At 46.3% G+C, this 22,986-nt stretch overlaps 7 protein-coding genes across 7 annotated transcripts; 3 read left to right on the plus strand and 4 right to left on the minus strand.

The window, feature by feature from the left end:
* Positions 1-894: 894 nt before the first annotated feature.
* Positions 895-2,886, plus strand: HOO65_040499 (Signal recognition particle subunit srp72; the record flags this gene model as incomplete). Its single annotated transcript, XM_071002695.1, has 2 exons — positions 895-1,613; positions 1,683-2,886. The coding sequence occupies 2 exons, from the start codon at positions 895-897 to the stop codon at positions 2,884-2,886; spliced, it is 1,923 nt and encodes a 640-aa protein (XP_070859342.1).
* Positions 2,887-3,552: 666 nt separating this feature from the next.
* On the minus strand, positions 3,553-8,457 carry HOO65_040500 (Arf guanine nucleotide exchange factor sec74; the record flags this gene model as incomplete). The annotated part of the gene is made up of 2 exons (XM_071002477.1): positions 3,553-7,430; positions 7,653-8,457. The coding sequence occupies 2 exons, from the start codon at positions 8,455-8,457 to the stop codon at positions 3,553-3,555; spliced, it is 4,683 nt and encodes a 1,560-aa protein (XP_070859343.1).
* A 2,243-nt stretch (positions 8,458-10,700) lies between these two features.
* On the plus strand, positions 10,701-12,163 carry HOO65_040501 (zinc carboxypeptidase; the record flags this gene model as incomplete). Its single annotated transcript, XM_071002806.1, has 2 exons — positions 10,701-10,814; positions 11,126-12,163. 2 exons carry the CDS (start codon positions 10,701-10,703, stop codon positions 12,161-12,163), a joined length of 1,152 nt encoding a protein of 383 aa, XP_070859344.1.
* Positions 12,164-12,427: 264 nt separating this feature from the next.
* Positions 12,428-13,097, minus strand: HOO65_040502 (glutathione S-transferase; the record flags this gene model as incomplete). The annotated part of the gene is made up of 4 exons (XM_071003028.1): positions 12,428-12,654; positions 12,709-12,750; positions 12,808-12,965; positions 13,063-13,097. 4 exons carry the CDS (start codon positions 13,095-13,097, stop codon positions 12,428-12,430), a joined length of 462 nt encoding a protein of 153 aa, XP_070859345.1.
* A 525-nt stretch (positions 13,098-13,622) lies between these two features.
* On the minus strand, positions 13,623-14,969 carry HOO65_040503 (TFIIE alpha subunit; the record flags this gene model as incomplete). The annotated part of the gene is made up of 3 exons (XM_071002837.1): positions 13,623-14,622; positions 14,698-14,793; positions 14,875-14,969. The coding sequence occupies 3 exons, from the start codon at positions 14,967-14,969 to the stop codon at positions 13,623-13,625; spliced, it is 1,191 nt and encodes a 396-aa protein (XP_070859346.1).
* Positions 14,970-15,655: 686 nt separating this feature from the next.
* Positions 15,656-19,632, minus strand: HOO65_040504 (Structural maintenance of chromosomes protein 1; the record flags this gene model as incomplete). Its single annotated transcript, XM_071002505.1, has 4 exons — positions 15,656-15,673; positions 15,747-19,359; positions 19,424-19,517; positions 19,602-19,632. The coding sequence occupies 4 exons, from the start codon at positions 19,630-19,632 to the stop codon at positions 15,656-15,658; spliced, it is 3,756 nt and encodes a 1,251-aa protein (XP_070859347.1).
* A 1,437-nt stretch (positions 19,633-21,069) lies between these two features.
* On the plus strand, positions 21,070-22,719 carry HOO65_040505 (uncharacterized protein; the record flags this gene model as incomplete). The annotated part of the gene is made up of 1 exon (XM_071000673.1): positions 21,070-22,719. One exon carries the CDS (start codon positions 21,070-21,072, stop codon positions 22,717-22,719), a length of 1,650 nt encoding a protein of 549 aa, XP_070859348.1.
* Positions 22,720-22,986: the final 267 nt, after the last annotated feature.

Below are 22,986 nucleotides of genomic sequence, written 5' to 3' on the forward strand. Positions count from 1 at the left end.
CGCTAGCGAGGCCATTCCCTCGCTCCTTTTCTTGTTGATAATGATCAGGGAAATGTGGCCCATTGGTCTGTGAGACTTTCCTGCTGCGGGAAGGCAGAGCCTCGGCCAATTTGTGTTGAAAGTTTAAGCCGCCACGAAAAATGAGACAACTCCAACATGATGTAAAGGCAATGCACACACATCCACAAGCATTGCCATTCCACGCCATGCATGTTGCGCCAGAGAGAAAATTATTTTGAGTGTCTGCTTGTCCGTGTTTCGGCGCTTGTGCAGAAGGAAAGAGCCCGCAGATGGCACAATTCAATAGGATTATAAAACGGCTCATTTGCTTACTAATAAGGCCTATGATGCTGCTGCTCTCTTTGGTTTCTTTTTTCGTGGCTCACTAAATATAAGCAATTGCACAATCTGCGCTTTCTTTGCTCACTATGTCGACAGTTGCATTAGACAGATAGGTAAACCTGCAGTTTTTCTCAACCCCCACGTCTAAAATCATTCGTCTTCGTGTGCATTCTGTTTTTGTATAACTGATTATAAAGTGGCCCTGCTATTATGGTGTCACATTTTAGCCAGAACTTGTGGGTGGGTTGGTGGGTGTGGGTGGGGTGGGCAGCAACAAATCCGTTCGCCCCCCACTGTGCATCTACTCCTGTAAAAGAAATATTAGCCGTTGAATTCCCGGTGCAGCTCGTTTGGCCAACCAACCCTAAAGTCTCTTTCCCCTCTTTGCCCCGCTCTCCCATTGCTTCCCAATCACGCAGTATCAGGATTTCAGCCTTGCCTTGACTTAATGTGCCTTTTTTTGTCGATGCTAAGCACAGCTTTTCTATATTTTTACAATACTTAGCCTCTCTCCCTGCGACGCCTGCTATACCCTATCACCCTCACCACATAATGGCGCCTTCTCTAGCTGCAGCTCTAAAAGCTGCTACTCTCAACGATCATGAGGCAATTCTCGATGCCGCCAATGCCAGCTTGAAGACCTCTAAGAATGATACTTTTGCCAACCACACTCGTATTGTGGCCTTGCTGAAGCTCGACCGTTTTGAAGATGTTCTAAGAACTGTGTCTGGACTTGGCGAAAACATCAAGTCGCAATTTTCTTTAGAGACTGCATACGCCATGTACAAGCTAGGGCAATTGGATGATGCTGCCCAAGTTTTGTCCACTTGTACTCCCAAGACAGAAGCAGTACAGCAATTAGAAGGTCAGATCGCATACCGTGCTGAGCGCTTTGAAGATGCCTGGAAGATGTACAACAGCCTGGAAGATGGCAACTATAGTGACGACTTGTACATTAACAAGACTGCCGTTCTTGCGCAGCTGGGATGGCAAGGAAAGGGGAGCGACTGCTGCGTCGCGAATCCTAAAACTATCACTGCGTTTGAGGTTGCCTACAATCTTGCTTGCCTTCAGATTTCAAAGGGAAACCTAATGAGCGCTTTACATCTTCTGCAAGTCTCCAAAAAGCTATGCGATGAGTTGGATGATTTATCAGACGAGGAGAAGCAGAGTGAGCTAGTGCCAATTTTAATACAGCAAGTATACGTGTACTCGCGCTTGGGATTCATCGAAAGGGCCAAAGAACTCCAGGAACTACTTGTTCTTTCTGAGTGAGTATATGCCACACTTCTCACCGTTGCATCGAAAACACCGTACTAATCGTGTTATAACCTTCATAGCGACTGCGGCGAAGATACCAAATCTTTGGCAAGAGTCAACTCGGCTATCCTGTCGTCTATTGAGGCCTCGAACCGATTCCTTGCTCAACGCAACATTGAAGGTCCCATATCAATAGCCAATGGACAAAAGCTATTCAACTACCAACTATCCTCACTCCGACAACTCCAACTAGTGCTTGACCTTAGCATTCAAAAATATAAAGGTACCGATAGTATTGCCAAAGCAAAGTCCAAGTCAGGCCCAGCTACCTCAGCAGCCGTAAATGGCTTTGCTCCCATTGGTGTTGCTGCCTTATCTTGGATGTCACCAGAGAAGCCACTTGCTATTGCCACCGACCTCCTTGAAAAGAGGCCATGCGATGTTGGCCTGGCTCTCACAGTAATCCAATTGTGTGTGAAAGAAGGATTGACCGATGTGGCTATTAGCCACATGGAAAAGACACTCATGAAACTTGATGCCATGAAGGAAATCGGGGCTCTGCAGGTCCGCTACTCACCTGGTTTAATCGCTGTAGTAGTTTCCCTCTACAAATTGGCTGGCCGTAACTGTATGGCCCGTGCCGAGCTCCGGAAAGCATCGTGCTTTTGGCAGAAATATCCTGAAACAACTTCTAAATCATTACTTGTCGAGGCTGGGTTAGAGTTGCTCAAGTCGGATAAGATGGAGGATCACATGCTGGCCAGTGAGACATTTTCTTTACTTCTGGCTTCCGACGCCAAAAACAACATGGCAATTTCTGGTTTAGTGGCTGCAGTAGCAGGTACAGACCAAAAGAAAGCTGAAGCTTTGGCAGTTGAGATTCCCAGTGTGAAGGCCCTCACCAACGATTCCAATGTTAGCGCTCTTTTGGAGGCTGGTGTTGCTTCAAACACCAAGATAAATTCTGGAATTAAGCGTGGACTCGCTATCTCTTCCGCCTCTAGTGCGCCAGTAACGAAGAAGAGAAGACAAAGGAAGTTACCTGCAAATTTTGAAGAGGGCAAGATTGCCGATCCAGAACGCTGGCTCCCTATGAGAGATAGAACATCATCGCGCCCTAAAGGTGGTAAGAAGGGTAAAAAGAAGGCCGAGGCCTTGACACAGGGAGGCTACGTCAAAGGGGAGGAAACATTAGAGTTGGTGGGCGGAGTTGGTGCTGTCAAGGTTGAGAAGGCACCTCAGGTGTCAACAGCGGCTAAGAAGAAGAAGAAGGGTAGAAAATGAGGGCTAGATTGGCATGGAAGGTAAATTGGGGCTAACTATAAATTAAGTAATGACTACATTGAATGCCAACGTGGTATGGGAGGGGGCGCATTTGTTCACGTAAATATGTAGTAAATGTGTATAAAAGTTAAGTGCAACAAGTTATGCATGATTGATGAGTCTAGAGCTTATAAAGGTAAATAAGAAACAAGGAGAAGCGGAAAATAATTGTTGGCTGTACACCACATGAAAACAAAAAAAACTTGGAATTATGATTTCTAGAAGCCGCGGAAGAATGGATGATAGATGAAAAAGACGAATGGAAATGTAAAATATCCACACAAACAACGTATCGGGGAAATAAGGATGAACAAGAACAAAACATGGATTAGAGAAGACGCGATCAAGATGCTATGTCGATATCAGTGTCATCAAGGAAACCAAATACTGCAACGAAAAGAACAATGAATGAGAGGCAAGGCGGACAGAGGAAGAACCTACGGGTATACGGGAATCTATCCAACCACAACACAGAAAACAGTAAAAAAGATAGGAAAGGAAGAAAACAGCGCTTGTTCATCCAAGGTACAAGGTCGGATGACAAACAAAGCAAGCCATAAGCTAGAGTTCCAGGCCCCAAAAGATGGCAATGGCGCCTTTGAAGCCCATTTCAACATCAAGATCGAACTAATCATCCTCGGGAACATCCTGAGGTGGATTTTCGGAAGGATGCTGTTCCTGTTTCTGTGCTTGATTTTGAGCATGGCCTTCATGGAGTTCGGCATCCTTGGCGTCACTTTCTATATCGCTAGAGTTTTCAATCGGAGGGAGTGGTGTTCTTTGACCTTCTGAAAAGCTCACAGCAACCTCACTTTCGGTATCTGAAGGCGCAGCAAGCTTCCCTGGTGTGCTGTGGGCACGGGGGGGATGTGCTGTCGAGTATTTACGATGCAGCTCACGGAAACTTCGAGCCGTTGCAGTGCTAGCACTAGCGGTCGAGCCTCGTCGTTCGCGCCAGTCATCGAAATCGCCTTGAGCAGAGTGGAAATCGTCGTCTTCAACAACATCGAGGCTTGATGGTGACATTGACAGGTCCGTTTCCGTTCGCTTCGATGGCAAGTTGTGTAGTTCACTGCCAAAGTTGATAACCGATGCCTTTTTTCCATGTACAGTGAAACTGCCGTTACCACGGGCTAGGCGTTCTTCCTCGTCAGTTACCTGTGCTGGCTCCTTGCCCTTTTTGGAGCGAGTACCTCCCTCACGAAGGGTACGCTGCAAGCTACGTCGAATCTTGCTACGATCAGCCTTTTCCTTCTCAGGATCGACGTCAATGCCACCATGTTGTACACTGGATGTGGTACTTTTCCAATTGCGAGTAGTAGATGACCGAAGAAGGCCGGCTTGCTCTAAAAGATTGTGTTCCACAATATCATTATCATCCCCGGATTCTTTCTCAAGTTTGTCTGCATCCGACTTTCGCTGAGGTGACGTGGTTGAAGATGAGGAGGTGGCCTGGAGAGTTCTTTCAGCAGCACTAGACTCCTCATTGGGACTAGAGGCGCTTTCTGATCGATAACAGTTGTCATGAGCGGCTGTTGGAGAGGCCGTAGCCTCATCATCTTCGCCTTCAATATTTGAGGAAAGATTAAGATCGCTAACGCCTAGTTGTGGCGACAAGGAGAGAGATAGAGGAGTCTGTATCTTGGTACTAGCCTTTAAACTCCCCGAGGTAATGGGAGACTTGCTAGGATGGCTATCGTTGGATGGCGTTGTGGGGCGAGAAGCCTCGTGTGTAGCATATGCGTCTTCTTGAACTGATCCAAGTTTACTTGACCCAGGCGGACTGATGAGAAGTCGCTCTTCTTCCATATCTTGCATCAATATATCCCGGTGACACTTGAGACGCCATATTTCAGCCCGTGTCCACTTCAGCTGAGCAGACATACGGGCAGCAGACAGAAGCACCTGCTCACGTGTTTTTACTTGGATAGGAGCCATGATTTGTAGGTGGCGGGCATTGCGTAATTGGAGGTCCAGAAGCTTTTGGGCGACGCTCAAACGTTCGTCAGCCTCCACAACCTTGTCAAGTATAACCTGACGCCGTGCTGCGGAAATATCCTCGGCCATTTTGTGGTCTATTCGCCCCCTGGTTATTGAGACTTCGCCACTGGGGGTTTGTACAACCTGTGCTCCATCTGCGGAATCAAGGCGACGGATGGCTCGCCTGCTTTGGCCATCATAGTTAGCCCCTACAACCCCACGCATCCGCACCCCAGAGGTCTTGAATGCGGCAGCGTAGTTCAGCTTAGCAAGCCAATCGTTCATCTCCATTTCATCGTCAGCCAAAAGAACCTCTTCAAAGCCACCGTGTCTGACATAAACAAAGGCATGTTTGTGTTTTTTGTATGACATATCGTGCAAAGCAACTGCACCATCAGTGGACATCAAAGCATCGGGTTTGAACTGCTCTAAAGGCGGCTTGAATATGACAGGGACATCATCATTCCCTTGCTTCATGTGGGTTTCGAACTGGTGCATCAAGCTTTTGATCCACGTTGTGTTGCGGAAGAAATACAGCTGAGCACCAGTGAGGATGGCACCCCATTCCTGCCACGGCGATCGTGTTTTCTTTTTTTTAGCATCCTTCCTCCACAAAAGGCCAACTTTCGTCACCTTGATATCAACGATGCCTGGATGGGCCACTTGTGGATTACTGGCGGTCTTTTCTGTCAAGAAAGCATCGGGTCGGGAACGGGCAGAAACAATCTGCAAAACACCAGTTCTGAAAAAGGTTTTTTGAAGTTCTTTGAGGTCTAGTCGACTAGCGGTCCCCAAGTATGTATAATGATCTTCGAGACTCATGACATCTTTGAAGCTAGGCCTAAGGTTGTCAAGTTTACCGTCAAGGATAAGTGTGTATGGATCAATAGGCTCTTTGCTTTTCTTGGGTATTTCGGGGGGTGCGCCGGGGAAGATCGGTCGTCTTCTGCCTTTGTTCTGATGATGACGTTCGCTGTTTGAATCGAAGTCATCCTCGACATGAATGAACGGCGTATATGTGATGTTGTCATAAAAGCAGTCAAGGATATCATCGTAAACGCCCTGCTCACGTGTGTTTTTTAGATAATCGGCTTTTTGCATCTTGTGTTTGTTGTTCTTGTTGAAGACATCAGTGTGCAAGATGAGGAGAGAAAAGGCAACAAAATATGCCTGGTCTGGATTGGCATAAATTCCAGGATTGCACTCATGGTAGCGATTGGCAAAAGCCACCAGACAGCGGTCAATTTGCTGAGTTTCTTTGGGTAGTTCAGCTTCCATCAGTAGTTTTCGTAGAGCCATATCCATAGGATCACCGAAGAAACTAGATTTGCGCATGTAGCTTCGTAATACAGCACTATAAAAAGGATCAGAACTCTTGGATAAGGCACTAGCAATGCTTCCACGTGGAATATGACCTTCAACCCGGGCAAGATATTTGACTGGCGTGTCGTCTTCCCGCTTCTCTGGAAGAGTGAATTCTTCACGGACGAGTTGTAGAGAGTTGTTTTTAGAGGGAACAGAGCCAGGGGTTATTGGCGTTAAGTTGCCTGAACGTCCGATAGTGGCATCGGAGTTTTGACGAAGACGACCTAGACCAAAAAGATCACCAAAGCTTTTGCGACCGCTATTGAATGAGGGACGAGAGCTGGGAGGGGCAGGATTTTCGTCATTGGAATCATGACCAAGTGAACTAAGTGTTGACGATCTGCCTCTACGCGTTTGAGACCTGATTGGCGAAGAGCGGCCAGAGTGATTGGACTGCGGGCGGAAGAGTGCAGTAGCAGGCGAAGGGGACAAACTTGGAGCAGCAGCAGTTTTACTACGAACAGAGCGCGGTCTGGGTGTATGCGGGGCATATGTTTTTGACCTTGAAACGGGACGATCAGTGTTTGGTGAAAAGGATAGTGACCCGTTATTAGGGATATTGAGTGAGTTGCTGGTGTCAGATTCAAAGTGGCTATCGTCACCAAGGCTAACCTTGGGCTTCTGGGGTAGGTGGCTTGTGGGGAAGAGAGGCTCTCCGGCTCTCGTTTTCCGACGCGTCAAGCGGAATATCGAGGATGAGGATCGTTGGTTCACACTTTGTGGTTTAGGGTCGGCTGAGCTGACATCGGAGGGTCCGGATGAATCAGACCGACGATTAAGCGTGGTAGGATAGGCCATAGTATCGCCAGCCTGGCCATCTAGAGTCGGGGCTGGGGAAGACGAAATAGGGTCTATTGAATCGAAGCTGGTATCTGCGGATGGCGGACTGCTGGACAGAGGGGTTTGGAGATTGCCATCTAAGTTAGCTGAAGGATTGAGAGCTCGAGATGGTTTACGGGATAGAGAGCCTGAGCTAGGCCCGGGTCCAGAAGGGTCAGAGGCGGAAGGTGGCCCTGTTGTTAGTCTTGAGGGAGACGGCTTTTTAAGAGTGTTGGTTGATGCATTCTTTGACAGGCGGAAACGAGGCAGCCTCAGCCGAGATGGCTTCTTTTGCATGGCAACAAAGTCGCCAGTAGGCGCAGTGGTAATAATTCCAGGGGCTAGATGAACAAGAGACCGAGGTATCGAGGGTTAGAAAAACGGTTTCTCTGGCTGGCTTGTTTGCTTATCCATGTGTGGGTACGGTATTTGATGTGATAGCCAACAGGATACTTTCGATTCAGGGGGTTTGCGGTGGAAAAGGCATGTTTGGATAGGACAACGGTGAGCGAGGGAAAGGGAGAGAAGGACGGGGAGGGGGCATATGGGATGACAGTACATACGAGGAGCAGGAAGAGGGGGCGGTGGAGATTCGTCTAATTGCTTTAAACGGAGTGGAAGTTGAGAGTCAGAAGCATTGCGAAAGCGTAGAGAAAAGCGCCGGTTCTTCGTGTTGTCGCTAGCAGCTGTGGAAGAAGGCGAGAAGGACGACTGGGGGATATCGTGACTGCGACGTGTAGATGCGGCAGGGTGCTGACAAGTAGTAGCAGCCAAATTGGTACGATGCGAGGCTCGATGGGTTGTACGACCGCGACTAAAGTCTTGCTCATGCGTATTGTTGGCACGGGATGCGTGAGAAGCAGCGGGATTATAACCGGATGTATCGGTGTTGTCGGTATTTTCGATAGCGATAGTGTTGTCGTCTTGGGTATGGGGAGCTGCTATTATTTCGTTCTTAAAATCAAGATGACCAGCTGCGTCAGAGAAGGAAGACAGACGGCTGGATGGGAGCCGAAGCTGTAGCTGTAGGGGCCCGTCGAGTTGAGATGATTGATTGTGGTTGTCCTCTTGTGGGAAATTGACTATAGCATCGTTTAGAGCCTTGGAGGCAGAGTAAGAAGCAGTGCCAGAGGAAGCATTGGAATCAGTATTTAGGTGGGATCGGGGCGAAGGCACCTGGACAGCATGAAAATCGATCTCGCTCCCGTTGGCGTCCTGGTTTGGTTTTGGGCTGGAACTCTTTTCCAGGAGCTGGCCCGGATGATGATGATCACTGGCATCTGCCGTAGTGAGACTTTGCGGTTGACTGCTGTGGCGTCGCATATCGGACTCGCTGGCCATGATGCCGCGACGGCGAAGGAAAGGCATGGCGGGCGCAATTTCTCATGATAATGGCAAATTGAAAAAAGGGAGGAGGGCGCAGAAGTAGAGCTAAAGAATCGAACAGGGGATAGAGAGCCCGGCCAAGCCGCAAACAGCCGGTCCTAGCTAGCAGCTCTGAGCCCTGCGAATCTTGTACTCGTTGGCTTGTTTCTTCGGGGACTACTTGTTGAGAGGTGAGCCTCTTTCGCAGCTTCTACTATACACTGTGTATCGCGAGATAGATCAGATGCAGAGCGTAGTTTGGTACGGGATAATATCGAGGGTGGTCAGTCGGTGTTTTTAGGCCATCCAGCCACAATTTTGGTTTGTGAGCGAGTAGGAGGTTTTTGTCCTTTACGTCTCTCTCTTGCGAGTGTGATACTGGTGGGAAGCACGGAGGATTCTGGTATAAAGGGAGCGGGAGCCAAATCGCAGAGAGCTAGTTGAGTCTAGAGAGCAACAGCTTCGCCCTATGGCAAATTTACGCCTGAGTGAGTGGATGTTTTGGATGAATATAGATTGGGGGAGGGGGTATATTCGTTCAGCTTGCGACAGAAGATGGAGGCATGCACATGTACATATATGTTACCACAACGGATCCATAAAGGGGGACAGGGATTATGATCAAGTTTGAAGGAGCGCGATCAACTTGGGAAGGGAAGAGAATTTGCCAAGATCCAAGGCGGGAGGATAAACATATAGATGGATCTCCAAAATTCCAAGAATACAAAATAGTATCAAAAGGGGTGAATCTTGGGAACTGGGAATTGATAGTTATTGGCAGTTGGAAAAAAATAGCAGGGAAAGAAAGCGGGAAAGTGTAAGGGGCGGAAAGAGTTGAACCTCCCACTAGCTAGAAATTTGCAGCGCTGTGTTCTCTGTTGATGTCTTGAGATATTAGCACGGAGACAGTTTCATTTGCTTGGGCAAAGTAGCCACATTTCCCATTTCCCATTTCCTAAATCCAAACCTAGCAACTACCAGAATATGAGATCACCACCTGCTTTTTTAAGGTCTTGTTTTCTGATTTTTTTTTGTTGTTTTCTTTCTTTTCTCGTTTGGAAGCTCGAGCATACGTAGCCGTGCATTGAGTTTATAAAAACTCGTCATCTTAACAACCATTTTATTCAAGTGAAAATCAAGAAAGAGAACAGCAAGTATTCATCATATAATAGATGTACAAAGTAAACCTGCAACTGGCGTTATGCAAGCTATTAAGGAGCTGAAAAATAAAAGGATGCCTGTTATCATTTTACCTTTTTTCCCTCCTTTCCTTTTCTCTTTTTTTTTCTACTCAATTCAGCAATCTCCTTTGGCCTAAGCCTGCATTTCCAGATGTGGCAAGTACTGTTATGGAGGACACTTTCCCTTCTGTCCCCTCTGCCTTGCACTGTTTTCTTTTTCACTATGGTCGCTCAGCACCTGTACTCGAGGTATCCTTGCCCTATAAACGCGTCCCTCCCCTCTGCTAAATCTTGCCTGCCCATACACCTCGTGACCACATTTCCATCGTTAGGCACTTTTACTATGAACCGGAAACCTATATGCGTGCGTGTCTTCTAGCTGCTTGGTCTTCAGCCCAATTGTTTTTGTCATTATTTCGATGCTCTATACATATGTGTGTCGTGCCTAAACCGCTGAGGGAGCAAAGGAGGCCCATCAGTCGAAATAGCGTGTCTTCATTTCTCTAATCAGCGGCGATATGATGCCCATATTAATAATATCTTTAGTGTGCCTCCGACCCACTGTGTGCACTGTGCAACATCGTAGCGCCCGCACTCAGACAACGGCCAGTGACCTGGTTCCCAGCGCACTGTCCTGCGACAAACTACCTTTCTATAGCCTGTCAACCAAAAGCGACACAACAGACTTGGCCTGGGTTATCTCCATATCACCTTCTCATACGTTCCCCAAGTTTTGAGCACCATTTTCTAGCGTGGATCTTCATGGCTGACTTTCTGGCATCTTTCTGAGCTTCCTACTCTGTCCCTCTCCACTTGTCGCATCTGCCCCCGCCTGTCAATATGCATTTTCGCAATGCTTTGGTTTTTGCTGCAGTTGTCGGCGCTACAGCAAATGCCAATGACCTTTCACAATCTGCCACCCGGCTTCGCGCTGCGCCGTCTTCATCTCTATTAACGTTGTGGGCTTGTAGATCTCCACTAAAGTCTTTATTGAAAAACTACTGCGACGATCGCCTTGATTCCGGGGTTCCGAACGATTACATACTGTCAAAATACTCGAACCATATGCTCCTACGCTTCGACATATCGAATGCTGAGGAACACAAGGCTTTCTACGATGCCGCCAATGCGCTTCTGTTGGATGTGTGGTCTGTTTCCAATGGCCATGCCGATGTCAGAGTGCGTTTCAATGACGTCAAGTCACTAATAGGTCTACTACCTGAAACTATGCAACACGGCATGTCAACTTTGTCTCATGACCTAAGTGAGAATATCGCAAATACATATCCAAAGGCATTCCTAGATCAGTTGCGCTTGTCACAAAATCGCAACACAGCTGCATCTTACTCCGAAAGTGTCGTCACCGCTATTACAGCCACAAACGATGTTTTCTTCCAGGATTACCAGCCGCTGCCTGCAAGTAGAGCCTCCTATTACATGTCTACATGTTCTTTCTGCTAACTAAAATGTCACTGCTGATCCTATAACAGGTTATACACAGATGGATTGACCTCCTACAGGCCATGTTCCCGGCCCACGTCAATTTAGTCAAAATAGGAACGTCTTTTGAAGGCCGTGAAATAACCGGTATCCGTATTGGAGTCAATGCGGACCCTTCAAATGAAGCGCCCCGCAAAACCATCTTGGTGATAGGCGGCCTCCATGCTCGCGAATGGGTTTCGACATCAAGCGTTAACTATTTAGCCTGGGCTTTTGCAACTCGCTACAACAAAGATCATGTTGTCACCAAGATTGTCGAGTCCTTTGATATTATCTTTGTGCCCGTCCTAAACCCAGACGGGTTTGAATATACATGGTCTAGCGACCGTCTATGGCGCAAGTCGCGACAGCCAACTGGCTCGCAAGACTGCCACGGCTTGGACCTAGATCACACCTTTAGCTTCGGCTGGGAGGGTTCTTCAGTAATGCACAAGAATCCGTGCTCCGAAGGTTTTGCCGGTGTCAAGCCGTTTGAAGCGATAGAAACCCTTGAACTTTCAAACTGGGCTCGCAACGTCACCCAAGACAACTCAACCCACTTCATCGGCCTGATAGACTTACATTCATACTCGCAGCAAGTGCTCTTCCCTTATTCACATTCGTGTCATGTTGAGCCTCCCAATCTAGAGAACCTCGAGGAACTTGCTGCTGGCCTGACAAAAGCAATTCGACTTTCTGATGGTGGCATGTATACTTTTGCGTCCGCTTGCGAAGGCTCCATCGCTAGATCAGGTCCCCATCTAGAGACTGGAGGTGGTTCTGCCATCGACTGGTTCCATCATGAGATGCAAGCCCACTTTAGCTACCAGATAAAGCTGCAAGACACCGGTGTCTATGGATTCCTTCTTCCTCGCGAGTACATTATTCCCAGTGGGGAAGAAATGTTCAGTGCCTTGAAGTATTTTGGAGACTACCTTCTTGGAAATAACGGAATTGAGCATCCTAGCCTTTCCAGCGCCACCAAAGATAGCCAGGATGTCTTGTCTGCGACAGACAATAGCGAACTTAAACTCCGCCATCGGAAGTAGCAAGTAGGTGTACAAGACTGAGCTGTACCTTTGGGCTTACATTCATTTGCAGTAGTCCAATGTAGCTTTTGAATATGAATTAATAATTTAGCCGAGAATGAGTACGTGACTTCTATGTGATAATGTACGTGTCCGTTTTTATTAGAATATGTTCGGAATTGTGTTGGAAAGTTTTCCATGTGTAATGTTGTACGGAATATCGTGCCATTTGCCAGTATAAAACCTGTGACACTACCAATAGGTAGGTGAAATAGCGGGGTATTTCTAGTAGCCTAGAGCAAACATGACGCTCGTAAACATAGCCATTGACTTGATGGCAATGTCAGCAAAGAAGCCAAGGTAGGCACCTCCAAGACGACCCTCAGGACCCTTCACGGCATATCCTCTGCCATACAACACGCGGCTAACGATCCACGCTGCGCCGAACGAAGCTGAAGCCACAGGGTAACGCAGACCTGAAATCAGCAGGGCGCCCAACCACGATGTATGAGCTTCACAGTAGTTCAAGTGAGCGCGTTGAGCTGCAGACATCGCATAATTAGTACCTAAACATATTTTTAAGACAGACGAGTGAGATGGGGAACGAGCTGCCATCATCATAGTAGCACAGTAGCACAGTAGCACAGTAGCACCTCAGCACTTACCACAATTGAACTGGAAAGCCTTGGGATCCTTGGCCGCAAGTTCATCATTGGCATAAGCAATAGGATACTTGATGCCAGCAGCCTTGCGATAAGCCGAAACCTGGAAACCCAGAGCAGTGTTCAGGAAGAAGCTAGTAGCAGCAACGCTAAGAACGTAGCTATTGAACCAGGTTAGCCATAGTCATATCTTGGTTTATTCTTGCGTCACAGGATGAAAAGGTACAGCTTCGTTTAGAGATTTAGTTTTCAACATACCCAAACTCGCGAGGAATCTCGGAAATAACAGACATTGTAAACGATTGATTACAATTGCGCTTTTTTGAATGATGGTAAGAAGTTATCGAGTTAAGAAACCCGAGAGTTGGGAATGCATATGTCTGACTATTTATCCTAATCCCCTTTTCTCTTTCCTATGGCCAGCTTGTTGATTAAGATGCCATTTTAGGCAGAAATCTCTAGACATAGTCACGATTATTAAGCATAGTCCTACGAAGGAAAAAAACGGCGTTAACTATAATGAAAATATGGTTCCTGATTCTGTAATATGAGTTGAAATGATGACAAACCTTCAAGGCTCTTGTTAGTAAATGATTGGAAATGTCCTGGCTACTTCCCCAACAACATTTCAATAATTCATAACCATCATTGACTATCAACATCGATCATACAAAAAGCCTAAAACATAGCATCGTGAAACAGTTGCATTCCTGGAGGTGGCACGCAAACGAAGAAATACCGTGTAGTGAAAAGATCAGCCGTACTTTGTTTAGTAAGAAATTCAATGCTACATCCTCACTTTAATTACATACTATAGTCTATACATCTTCAAACTCCATATCATCATCCTCGCTTTCGTCGGATACAGGTTCCTCCAGCTTAACCTTCTTAGCCAACCTACCATCATCTAAATCTGGCACTGCTATAGATGGTGCATCTATTGTGACAGCCGCAACGACATCTTCAAAGTCATCCTCATCTTCATCGGATCCTTCCTCTTCATCCTGCAGTTTGAGGCGTTCCTGCTCTTCTTTTAGACGCAGGAAGTAATCATCAATTGCGGCATGGTCCTTGTTTGCATCCGCCTGGGCGGCCAGGGCCGCCTTGTCATCTTCCTCGGGTTTGATTACCGGGAGGGAGGAGTCGTCGTTGGCATTTGCCGAGAAAGAATCACCAGTAACCGTCGAGTTAGACATCCAAGAGGGCAAAGCGTTTTGCTGCGCAATCTTTTCCTTGCGTGTTTTTTCCGCAGCAATTTCAGCATCAGTAGGCCCATCTGAAGCAGAAATGCTGACTTCAAGTGACTTAGGCCCGGTGTTTGCAAGGCCCTTGACAGCGGTTGGTCTTGATATACCAATATCTACGGGCATAGAAGTAGCGCCTGGATTAGATGTATCTCTCAGCACTGGCCGCGAGTTGGCTAGCGCATGTTCAAAATTATTGTCTGGCACAAAGACGCCATCAATTTGCTGTAGCCTTTCTGTGATGAAGTTGATCTGGTTGTTCATGCGCGTAGATTGTTCATGGCCCGTAGCGTTGCGTTCAAGATCGTGGACAAGTGGGCTTCCACATCTCTCACATAAAAAGCCTGCCGATTCATCGAACGAAGAAAACACTTCAAGATTTGTGTAATCGGCGCCACAAGTATTGCAGAAATATTCCTTCTTTTCTGTTATCGTAATGGAATTCCCTTGGATGTCTTTCGTAATAGTATATACACGCCACTTGATTGCATCAAGAGTTTGACGATAGTCGATGTAGTAGTATGTTTGGGTGACCGGTCGTGTTTGACCTTCGCGTAATTCTGGACGGCCAAATCTGTAGGATGTAATTAATTAGTCATGGACAAACAACATATGAGTTCAAGTTTAGTTTGGGGATATATCAGCATACTTGTGAATTAGGCGCTCCTCCAACAGCTTGCCTACTAGCTTGTGGAGATCTTTGATATTCATAGACATGATATAGGCGAGGTCATTGTCGCGAAGGCTGTAAGTGAGATTAGGTGATTAGTTTATCAGCCTCAGGATAGATTCGGAGGCAGAGAAAAAATGGCATTATTTGACGTACGCAGAGTGCGTGATAACAGCATCCACGATTATGATGTGCCGGGTCTCATAAAAAGCCCGAGTCACCATGCGGACGAGATTTTGGGCGAGATCCATTGCGGGTGTGTTCTTGATGATAGAAAGCTTTAGAGAGCACGATGATACTGAGTAATCAAGCCCGAATAGGTTGCGATTTTCGCGACAAAAAGAGAGGACGTAGGTTGAGCCGAAGCACCAGAGGCGCAAGTAGATAAATTTTTATTGTCTTTGGTGAAGAACAAAGATTAGTGAGCTTGAGCGTATAGAAAGAGAAAATAAATGGACGAAAAAAAAAAAAAGCGAGCAATTCAAAAAGCCTAGAACAAAGAAACGAGTGTAATATATTGAGTGTCTCCTGAACGGAGAGAAACAAGTGATCTGAATATGGAAGTGTAAACGGCTATTTTAAAGTTGAAGTTTGGATGGCCTTGGACGTGATACTCAAGTTGCTTCCTCAGCCTTGCTCCACTTTAGACGTCATTGGCTGCTCGTATAATACAACCTAGCATTTTGGTACAGTACACACAACTACACATAGCAAAACTAACAAATAAAATGCGCCAAGGTGCAGAAAAAAACAATAATTTATTGGTTTCGAGATCAAGTAAGCTTGACCATTGCGAATATCAAATATCACACTTGAGATGAGAAAAAAAACAAAAGACCTAGCTCCTGTGCATGACATCAAACACACATCCACACCTGAACGCCATGTAGTCCACAATCGACAGCATACACCTATAAAAACCCCTTCTCCATCAACCTCAGGTATATTTGCGCAACTATAGGAAAGTATGTTAGCATAATAAAATAATATGGTGAATATGAAACAGTAAAAATAAGAAAAAAACTTACATCCAAGGTCATGGTCTTCGAGCTGTTGACATCTTGGTCGCGATACACCCCAACCAAACTCTCGCTGTCTTGGAATAGGCCAGCCTTCAGACTAATCACAATGAACTGCATACCAGGGCCCGCATGCTCACGAATATACTTCTTGATCTTTCCCACATTGGCGTTGTCCAGAGCAGCATCAACCTCGTCTAGCACGAAGAAGGGACTTGGTTGGTAGCTGTGAATGGCAAATAACAAAGCCAAGGCAGCCATTGTCTTCTCACCACCCGAAAGATGTTCCATATCACGGAAGCGTTTAAGGGGGGGCATGGCATGGTATTTGATACCAGAGAGGTAGGGTGTGTCAGTATCTTCTTCAATGTCGAGATAGGCCTGTCCACCAAGGGGATAGGCTTCCGAGCGAGTAAGGTCACGGTAAACATTCGATATTTGCTCCTGAATATGTGTAAATGCCTTGCTGAAAAGTTCAAAGCGGAGAGCCTTGATCTCGTTGAAAGCATCACGAGCCTGCTTGTGCTCGTTTCGGGCATCCTCAAAGTCGCGTTCGGTAGACTTCAGACGACCTTCAACACTTTCCAAGCGTTCAATAGCACGCATGTTGGGATTGAGCTTTTCAAGTTCCGCAGTCAGGGCTGCAACCTTCTCTTCCAGCCCTTCCTCGACACTGGGATCGTCTGAATCCTTGAGATCGTCATCTAGGTTGTCGAAATCAATCTCAATACCGTGATCTTGCATGGCAGCATCCATCATCTGTTCATCCTCATCCTCTTCGTCTAGTTCCATAGCATCGGGATCAGGAACAAGAAGAATGTTATCTTGGTTGGGGAGGTCATCCAAGGAACCACTAGCAAGAGGGACGTTGATCTGCTCCATTTTACAGCGACGCAATAGATTGAACTTGGCATTGCCTTGAGTTTGAACCACGCTTTCCAAAGCACTGATTTCCTTCTGAAGTGCATCGATCTCTCTGCTGCGTTTCTGGAGCTCCTGGCGAGCCTCGGCCACTTTTTCTGCCTTTTCATCAAGCTCAGAGCGGTACTCCTCAAGAGTTTCCTTAAGTGCATCAAGCTCCTCTTCGGCCACAGCAAGCGACTTCTGAATCTTTGTCTTTTCGCTATTATATCCCTTAAGGTCTTTCTTGCGCTTTTGGAGTTGGGCTTCAAGGTTGGAGACACGAGCCTTTGTGGCATCACACCTGCTGTTTTCCCAGTCAAGGTTTCCGTTGAGTCTTTGCTTCTGGGCGCTAAACTTGCTGCGCTCCTCGGCAATCTCCTGCTCCATGCTACCCTGCTGAGCATCATAGTCTCGGATATCACTGTAACCAAGACGTTTGCAAAACTTGGCAAAAATGCTATCCTCAACCACGGATATTTCTTTCTGCAGTTCAGCAACCTTTCCACGAATTCGCGCGAGAGCGGTACTTTTATCAGCGAATTCAGGTTCCAGATCCACCAGCTTTCTTTGTTCATTATCGGCGAGTTTTGTCACGTTAGCAATGTTCCTCTCTAGGGCGTCAAGTTCATTCTTAGCTAAAGCATGGCGCTGCTGGAGACTAGAAAGTTCGTGTTGAAGGGCCTCCTCCGCATTACGCTCGCGACGGGGCAACTTATCAAGCTCTTCTTTGGCAGCCAGTATGGCGCGTTCCAAGTTTTGGACGTCGTGCTCTTCAAAACGCCTTTTGCCTTTTTCTGGGCCACGCCCTCCAGTCATAAGTCCTGCCTTATGAATGACATAGCCCTCCAAAGTGACTGCTTTCACTGGTGTTTTGAGCGTGACGCGTCGGGCGATTTCCAAACTGTCACACACAACGGAATTTCCACAGGCGTAAGCCATGGCACGCTCATAAACAGAATCAAAGTCAATGGTGTCAATAGTAAGACGAGCGCCATTAATACCCTTGATAGCAGTGTTAACCGCATTGACCTTAATGTTGTCTAGAGGAATGAATGTTATAGGAGGAAAGCGATGCTCTTTGAGATATTGGACACACGAGATACCCGTTTTTTCGGTATCAACAACAACCGAGTCGAAGTCGCGGCCAAGAGCAACAATAACAGCTTCATCGAACTTCTTTTGCTTGGGCTTGCAAAGGCTGCCTATACGACCCTTGACTCCAGGATAGATGCGCTTGAGAGACACGACCATTTCCTTCATGCGAGCCTCACGATCGTTTTGTCGTCTTCCATCATCGGCTTCACGGAACTTAGCAGATAGACTTTCAATCTTCTCTTCCAACTCCGTCCGTTTTTGATTTGTCCGTACCCGCTCTGATTGCATATGGTTGAACTGCTTTTTTTTGCCGTCAATTTCCTTTGCAAGTTGCTTCACAACAGAATCAGTAGCGGACTTGCGTTGATTCAAGGAATCAAGTTCAGTCTTATGCTTTTCCAGAGCGGTCTTGGCAAGATCAATCTTGCCTTTGAATGTGCTAACTGTGCTTTCGTCAGTCTTTTGTTGACGGACAAAATTGGAGAGATTTGACTGAATTGAAGATGTTTTCGTGTTCACTTGGTGTCGTAGAGCTTGATACTCTTTACGGTCTCCGTCGGTGACCTCCTTGCCTAGCTTTTTCATGCGCTCGCTGTACTCCTTTTCGTAAAGTTGCTCGGCCTTCTCCACAGTAGCAAGATCAGACTTTGTTCTGTTTACCACATCCTGATATTGCTTGACGTCTTTTCGAGTCGTTTCAAGGCGGTCGGTGAGATTGGCATACTCTTGATTGATTGTTTGGATCTTTTCTTCGATGGGAATTAAGCCAGTCTGGCTGCTTTCCATGTCACGCTCCTTGAGCCGGATTGCTCGCTCAATCTTGCCAATTTCTCTACTAGTTGAGGACTGATCCTTCCTAGCTTCCTCAAGCTTCCTCTCAAAGGAGTCTACGTTGCGTCGGTGTTCTTTGAGATCTTCCTGGTGATTGCGGATCTTGGTCGTGGACTCGTCCATAGTGGTTTGGATATGGTAGAGCTTCCAAAGGGTTCTCGTCACAATCGCATCGTCGCGTTCGTCGGTTTTGCGCTGGAAATTTTCAGCTTCCTTCTTCTGCTCCTGGTATTGCTTGATCTCGGAGTTGATGCCACGGCGGCGCTGGAGTTGGTGGTTCGCGTTTTCGGCAGCAACATCGGCTTCAGCTTCAAGTCTCTCATACTCAGCTTTGTAGTCGAGACTGCCTGAGATTTGCTCGATTAACCTAGTCAAATCTTGAGGCGATTGGGCAGCAATAGCCTCTACGTCACCCTGAAACACGAGGAAGTTTCGTGCCTTGATGAGAATATTTTCTGCTTCCAAAGCTGCATTATACTGCTGCGCCGTGACAACTCGTTCGTTGATTCTATATTCGCTTGATCCTTGAGTGGTGATAGAGCGCTTCCATCTGACCTCCTCGCCTGCATCATCTTCATAAACGGCCATGACCCATGCGGTTCTAGGATCATTTCGCGAGGACTTGTCGGGAGATTCGGCGTCTTCGGCATCGTGTGTTTCCTCAGTTGTAGCTGAGCCGTCATCGTTAATCTTGGAAGTTTTAAGGACACGACCTCGATACACCAGATCTTTCAAGTGCGCGGATCTAAGATGGGATGACTTTATTCCTAGGACAAAGGATATAGCGTCCATACTGGGGTAATTTGTTAGAAGATGGACTAACATGTATTGGCGCATTGAAATTTGACAAAGCTTACGAATTTGACTTTCCAGATCCATTGGGGCCAATAATAGACGTAAAATAAGAGTCGCCAAATAAGAGAGTATGATGGCCTTTATAAGACTTGAAATCTATAAAGTTACCATGTTAGCTTCAAATCATAAATCATCAAAAATTGAGTGACAGGGCAATCAATTAGCTTGAAGCAAACGTACTGCAAAGCTCGAGTCTAATGAGCTTGCCCATTTTCGCGGGTTAATCTTAGGTGTAAAACTAGATAGTGAGCTAGTAGCTTTCAGGAGCAAACGTCTAGTGCCAAATCCAGTGAGAAGACCGACGACGCGCTTTCTCAGCTGGAAAAAAGGAATTGGCGAAGTTGGTGTTGAAGCCGAGTCTCAAGATCGCGGGGTGGGCTCTCGAATGCGCAACACAGGCTGCGCAGGGAAGCAACAAGGGGATTAAAATAAGGATTAAAGAAATTCAGAAAGAAAAAAGTCCTGTGAAGACGAAGTATGTCGCATAGAAAGCAAAAACCTGCAAGAATGTAAAGCAAAGCAATTTTTCGTTCGTTTATCGTCTTTGCTAGTTATTGCAGAAACCCGAAAATAGAGCCAGCCTGATAATGGATCATTGACAAGTCTTTGAAGAGAAGACAGCGCGTTTCGCGACATATTTAGGTATGACATATAGTAGCAGTAAACGCGCTTTTTTGTAGCTAAATGGCAACCTCAATTTGGTACTCATCCCTCAGCCTTGTCTAGAAAGTCACATGACCTGGCAGCTGGCAGTGAAGGAGAGCTGCTTGTTAAAGGCAAGCTTGGGCAACATTGTAAGGAAAAGCATTAGGTAATATCAATTGACATCATCAACCGCATTCTAGTGTTTTGTAGAGTTTCAGCCAGAATTTCTAGGAAACAATTGAAAGTTGCATGTGTCGAGAAAACGCATTACACGTAAACTTAAAACCCTTACTCAAGAAGTTCAAATGGCAGGGCGCAAAGTTGTGGTGGGTGTAGAGGGGATGTACCAGGGCTGTGTCCATTTATGACGCTTGTCATGAAGCTCTGTTATAGCTCTTAATAGAGAGCATGGCAAGCCCAACTGAGGATCATACATGCTCGCATGAGTATCTGCACTTCAACTTTTAAGTAAATTTTATTAGGCTCTCATAATTAGAACAGTATAGTGGCCAAAAAGTACCCATCTAAACAAGTTGTAGCGTTGCTAGCTTCTTCCAGTCCTTATTATCAAGGTAGCTCTGTTTTAGATTATTGTGTCTGTTTAGCCCCTCCCTTGTCATACATACAAGACATGATTTCTACACTCTCATTTGAAATCATTTATACTGTGTCTTGCTGGCAGCACACCACACCACTCTTACTGCTTGCAAACCCATTAGCTGTCTTCTCGATTAGACTATTATTTCACCTTACCCCCGCATCATCTTGCAAACAACACGAGGACAATACCGATTTTGTGTACCAGTGAACTGGGGTACTCAAGCTCAACCCTGCCGTAAGTATTACCAATATATATTGTGGCTCAGCCCTACTTTGCCATTCGTCTTATTTTGAGCCCTTTAGGATAATTAACGTCACCCTTTTGACTGTAGCTTGACACTCTAGCGAAGAGATCAGACACAGAGTAGAAAAAAGCTGATTCACCTTGGTATATTTGTTCAACATGGAAGCAAGCAACCATGATTTCATAGCCGCGGATATCAAATCCTCAACACCGAAACCCCCATCTTCTTTCGGCGATCGGGACCCTTCGATAGCAAACAATGGGGATCCAGAGCATCAGCGGTCGTCGTCTGTCGATACTTCGGATGATGCACAAAACCCAAATACAAACAAGCGACCCCGAATCTCTCGCAATTCGTCCTTTTCTGCCGAGAGTTCATATCAGGACGAATGGGAAGGCTTCCCTCCTCTTGATCGCTTAACAATTTTGGATATACTTGACAACTTCGCGCTATCGCAGCATTTCGAAAAGCTTCAGAGAAGCATCTCGATACAAAGGGAAAAGGTCCGCCAGTCCCAACAAGCCTTGAAGTCACATGGTAGTCATGCTCGTGAACGCATGGTTGAAGAATGGAGAAGACGAGCTCCATCGGCTGAAGAGCAGTTAGAACGCTATCGCCAACGTATGCGTCGCGGCGTTGAAGATCTAGGCAATCGTTGGAGTGATACCAAGGCTATCACTGTACGTGAAAAGATATCCTTTATCTGTGGAGTTATGAATGTTTTCATCAGCGGCTACCTTCTCGGCAGCTTTCCGCAATACTTTCATATCTGGTACACAGCACAACTCTTCTATTTCATGCCTATTCGGGGTATTGCCTACCATCGCCGCGGCTATCACTATTTTCTCGCTGATCTTTGCTATTTTGTCAACTTGCTACTGATTTTGAGTCTTTGGGTGTTTCCCAATTCTAAGCGCATGTTCACTTCTGTCTACTGTCTTGCCTTTGGGAACAATGCCGTTGCTATTATCATGTGGCGAAACTCGCTAGTATTCCACAGTTTTGACAAAGTGACATCTCTCTTCATCCATATCATGCCATGTGCCGCTCTGCACTGTATTGTGCATCTGATATCTCCAGATCTACAACAGGCTCGATTTCCAGCTGCCTATGCGATCAAGACAGCCCCAATTGACTCGCCTAACAATTATGCAACTCTCACATCAATGTTGGCTTGGAGTAGTATCCCTTACGCCATCTGGCAATTATCATACTACTTTCTCATCTCCATTCGTCGGCGTGATAAAATTCTCGCAGGCCGTCCTACGTCGTTTACTTGGCTACGCCGCTCGTATGCCAAGGCATGGATTGGGCGAATTGTCCTAGCTCAACCCGAGTCTCTCCAAGAGCCTATTTTCATGGTGATCCAGTATCTCTATGCGGTTCTTACCATGATACCATGCACTCTATGGTTTTCAAGTATGATGGCATCTACACTATTCTTGAGTCTCATGTTTACTTGGAGCGTTTACAACGGTGCTACTTTCTACATTGATGTGTTTGGAACCCGGTTCCAGAAGGAGCTAGAGGCTTTGAAGGCCGATGTAGCAAGATGGCAACATGCTTCAGAAGTTGAGAGGCTTTCTGGACCTGGTCCCATTGAATATCCTGCAGCCTCAACGAATAGTAGCGATGATCCTGGCAATAAAGAATCTCATCAAGAAGCTACAGACACCGGCACCAGTAACCATACTACCGAGGGTACTTCTCCAAAGATCGTTCCGCAACTTCTAGTCAACGGATCGACCAACCCCATCTCTTCTAGCATTGAAGGTAATACAACAGGCGGTCTTCAACAACGAAAGTAGACATCCTGTAAGCTAGACGTTTCATGCTAGGCATATTTGTGTGCTGTGGTTATTTATTTTCAACTAAGCGCGAGGGTTCTTCCACTGCGATAGTATAATTTAGTATATCTTTGTTTCTTATCATTCACCACGTGCATCAAAGGAGACAACATGTTCTGGGTTAGTAATCATCGTGAGTTCATTAAATGTTGCTATTTCGTTAAGAGGAAGCGTCCCAGGGCCTACGCATAGCTCCCAGCGGTCAATAATTTCTCTCGTAAAGATATT

The sequence above is a fragment of the Ceratocystis lukuohia genome (assembly GCF_044167205.1).
Source record: "Ceratocystis lukuohia strain C4212 chromosome Unknown Supercontig4_pilon, whole genome shotgun sequence".
Taxonomy (NCBI): Eukaryota; Fungi; Ascomycota; class Sordariomycetes; order Microascales; family Ceratocystidaceae; genus Ceratocystis; species Ceratocystis lukuohia.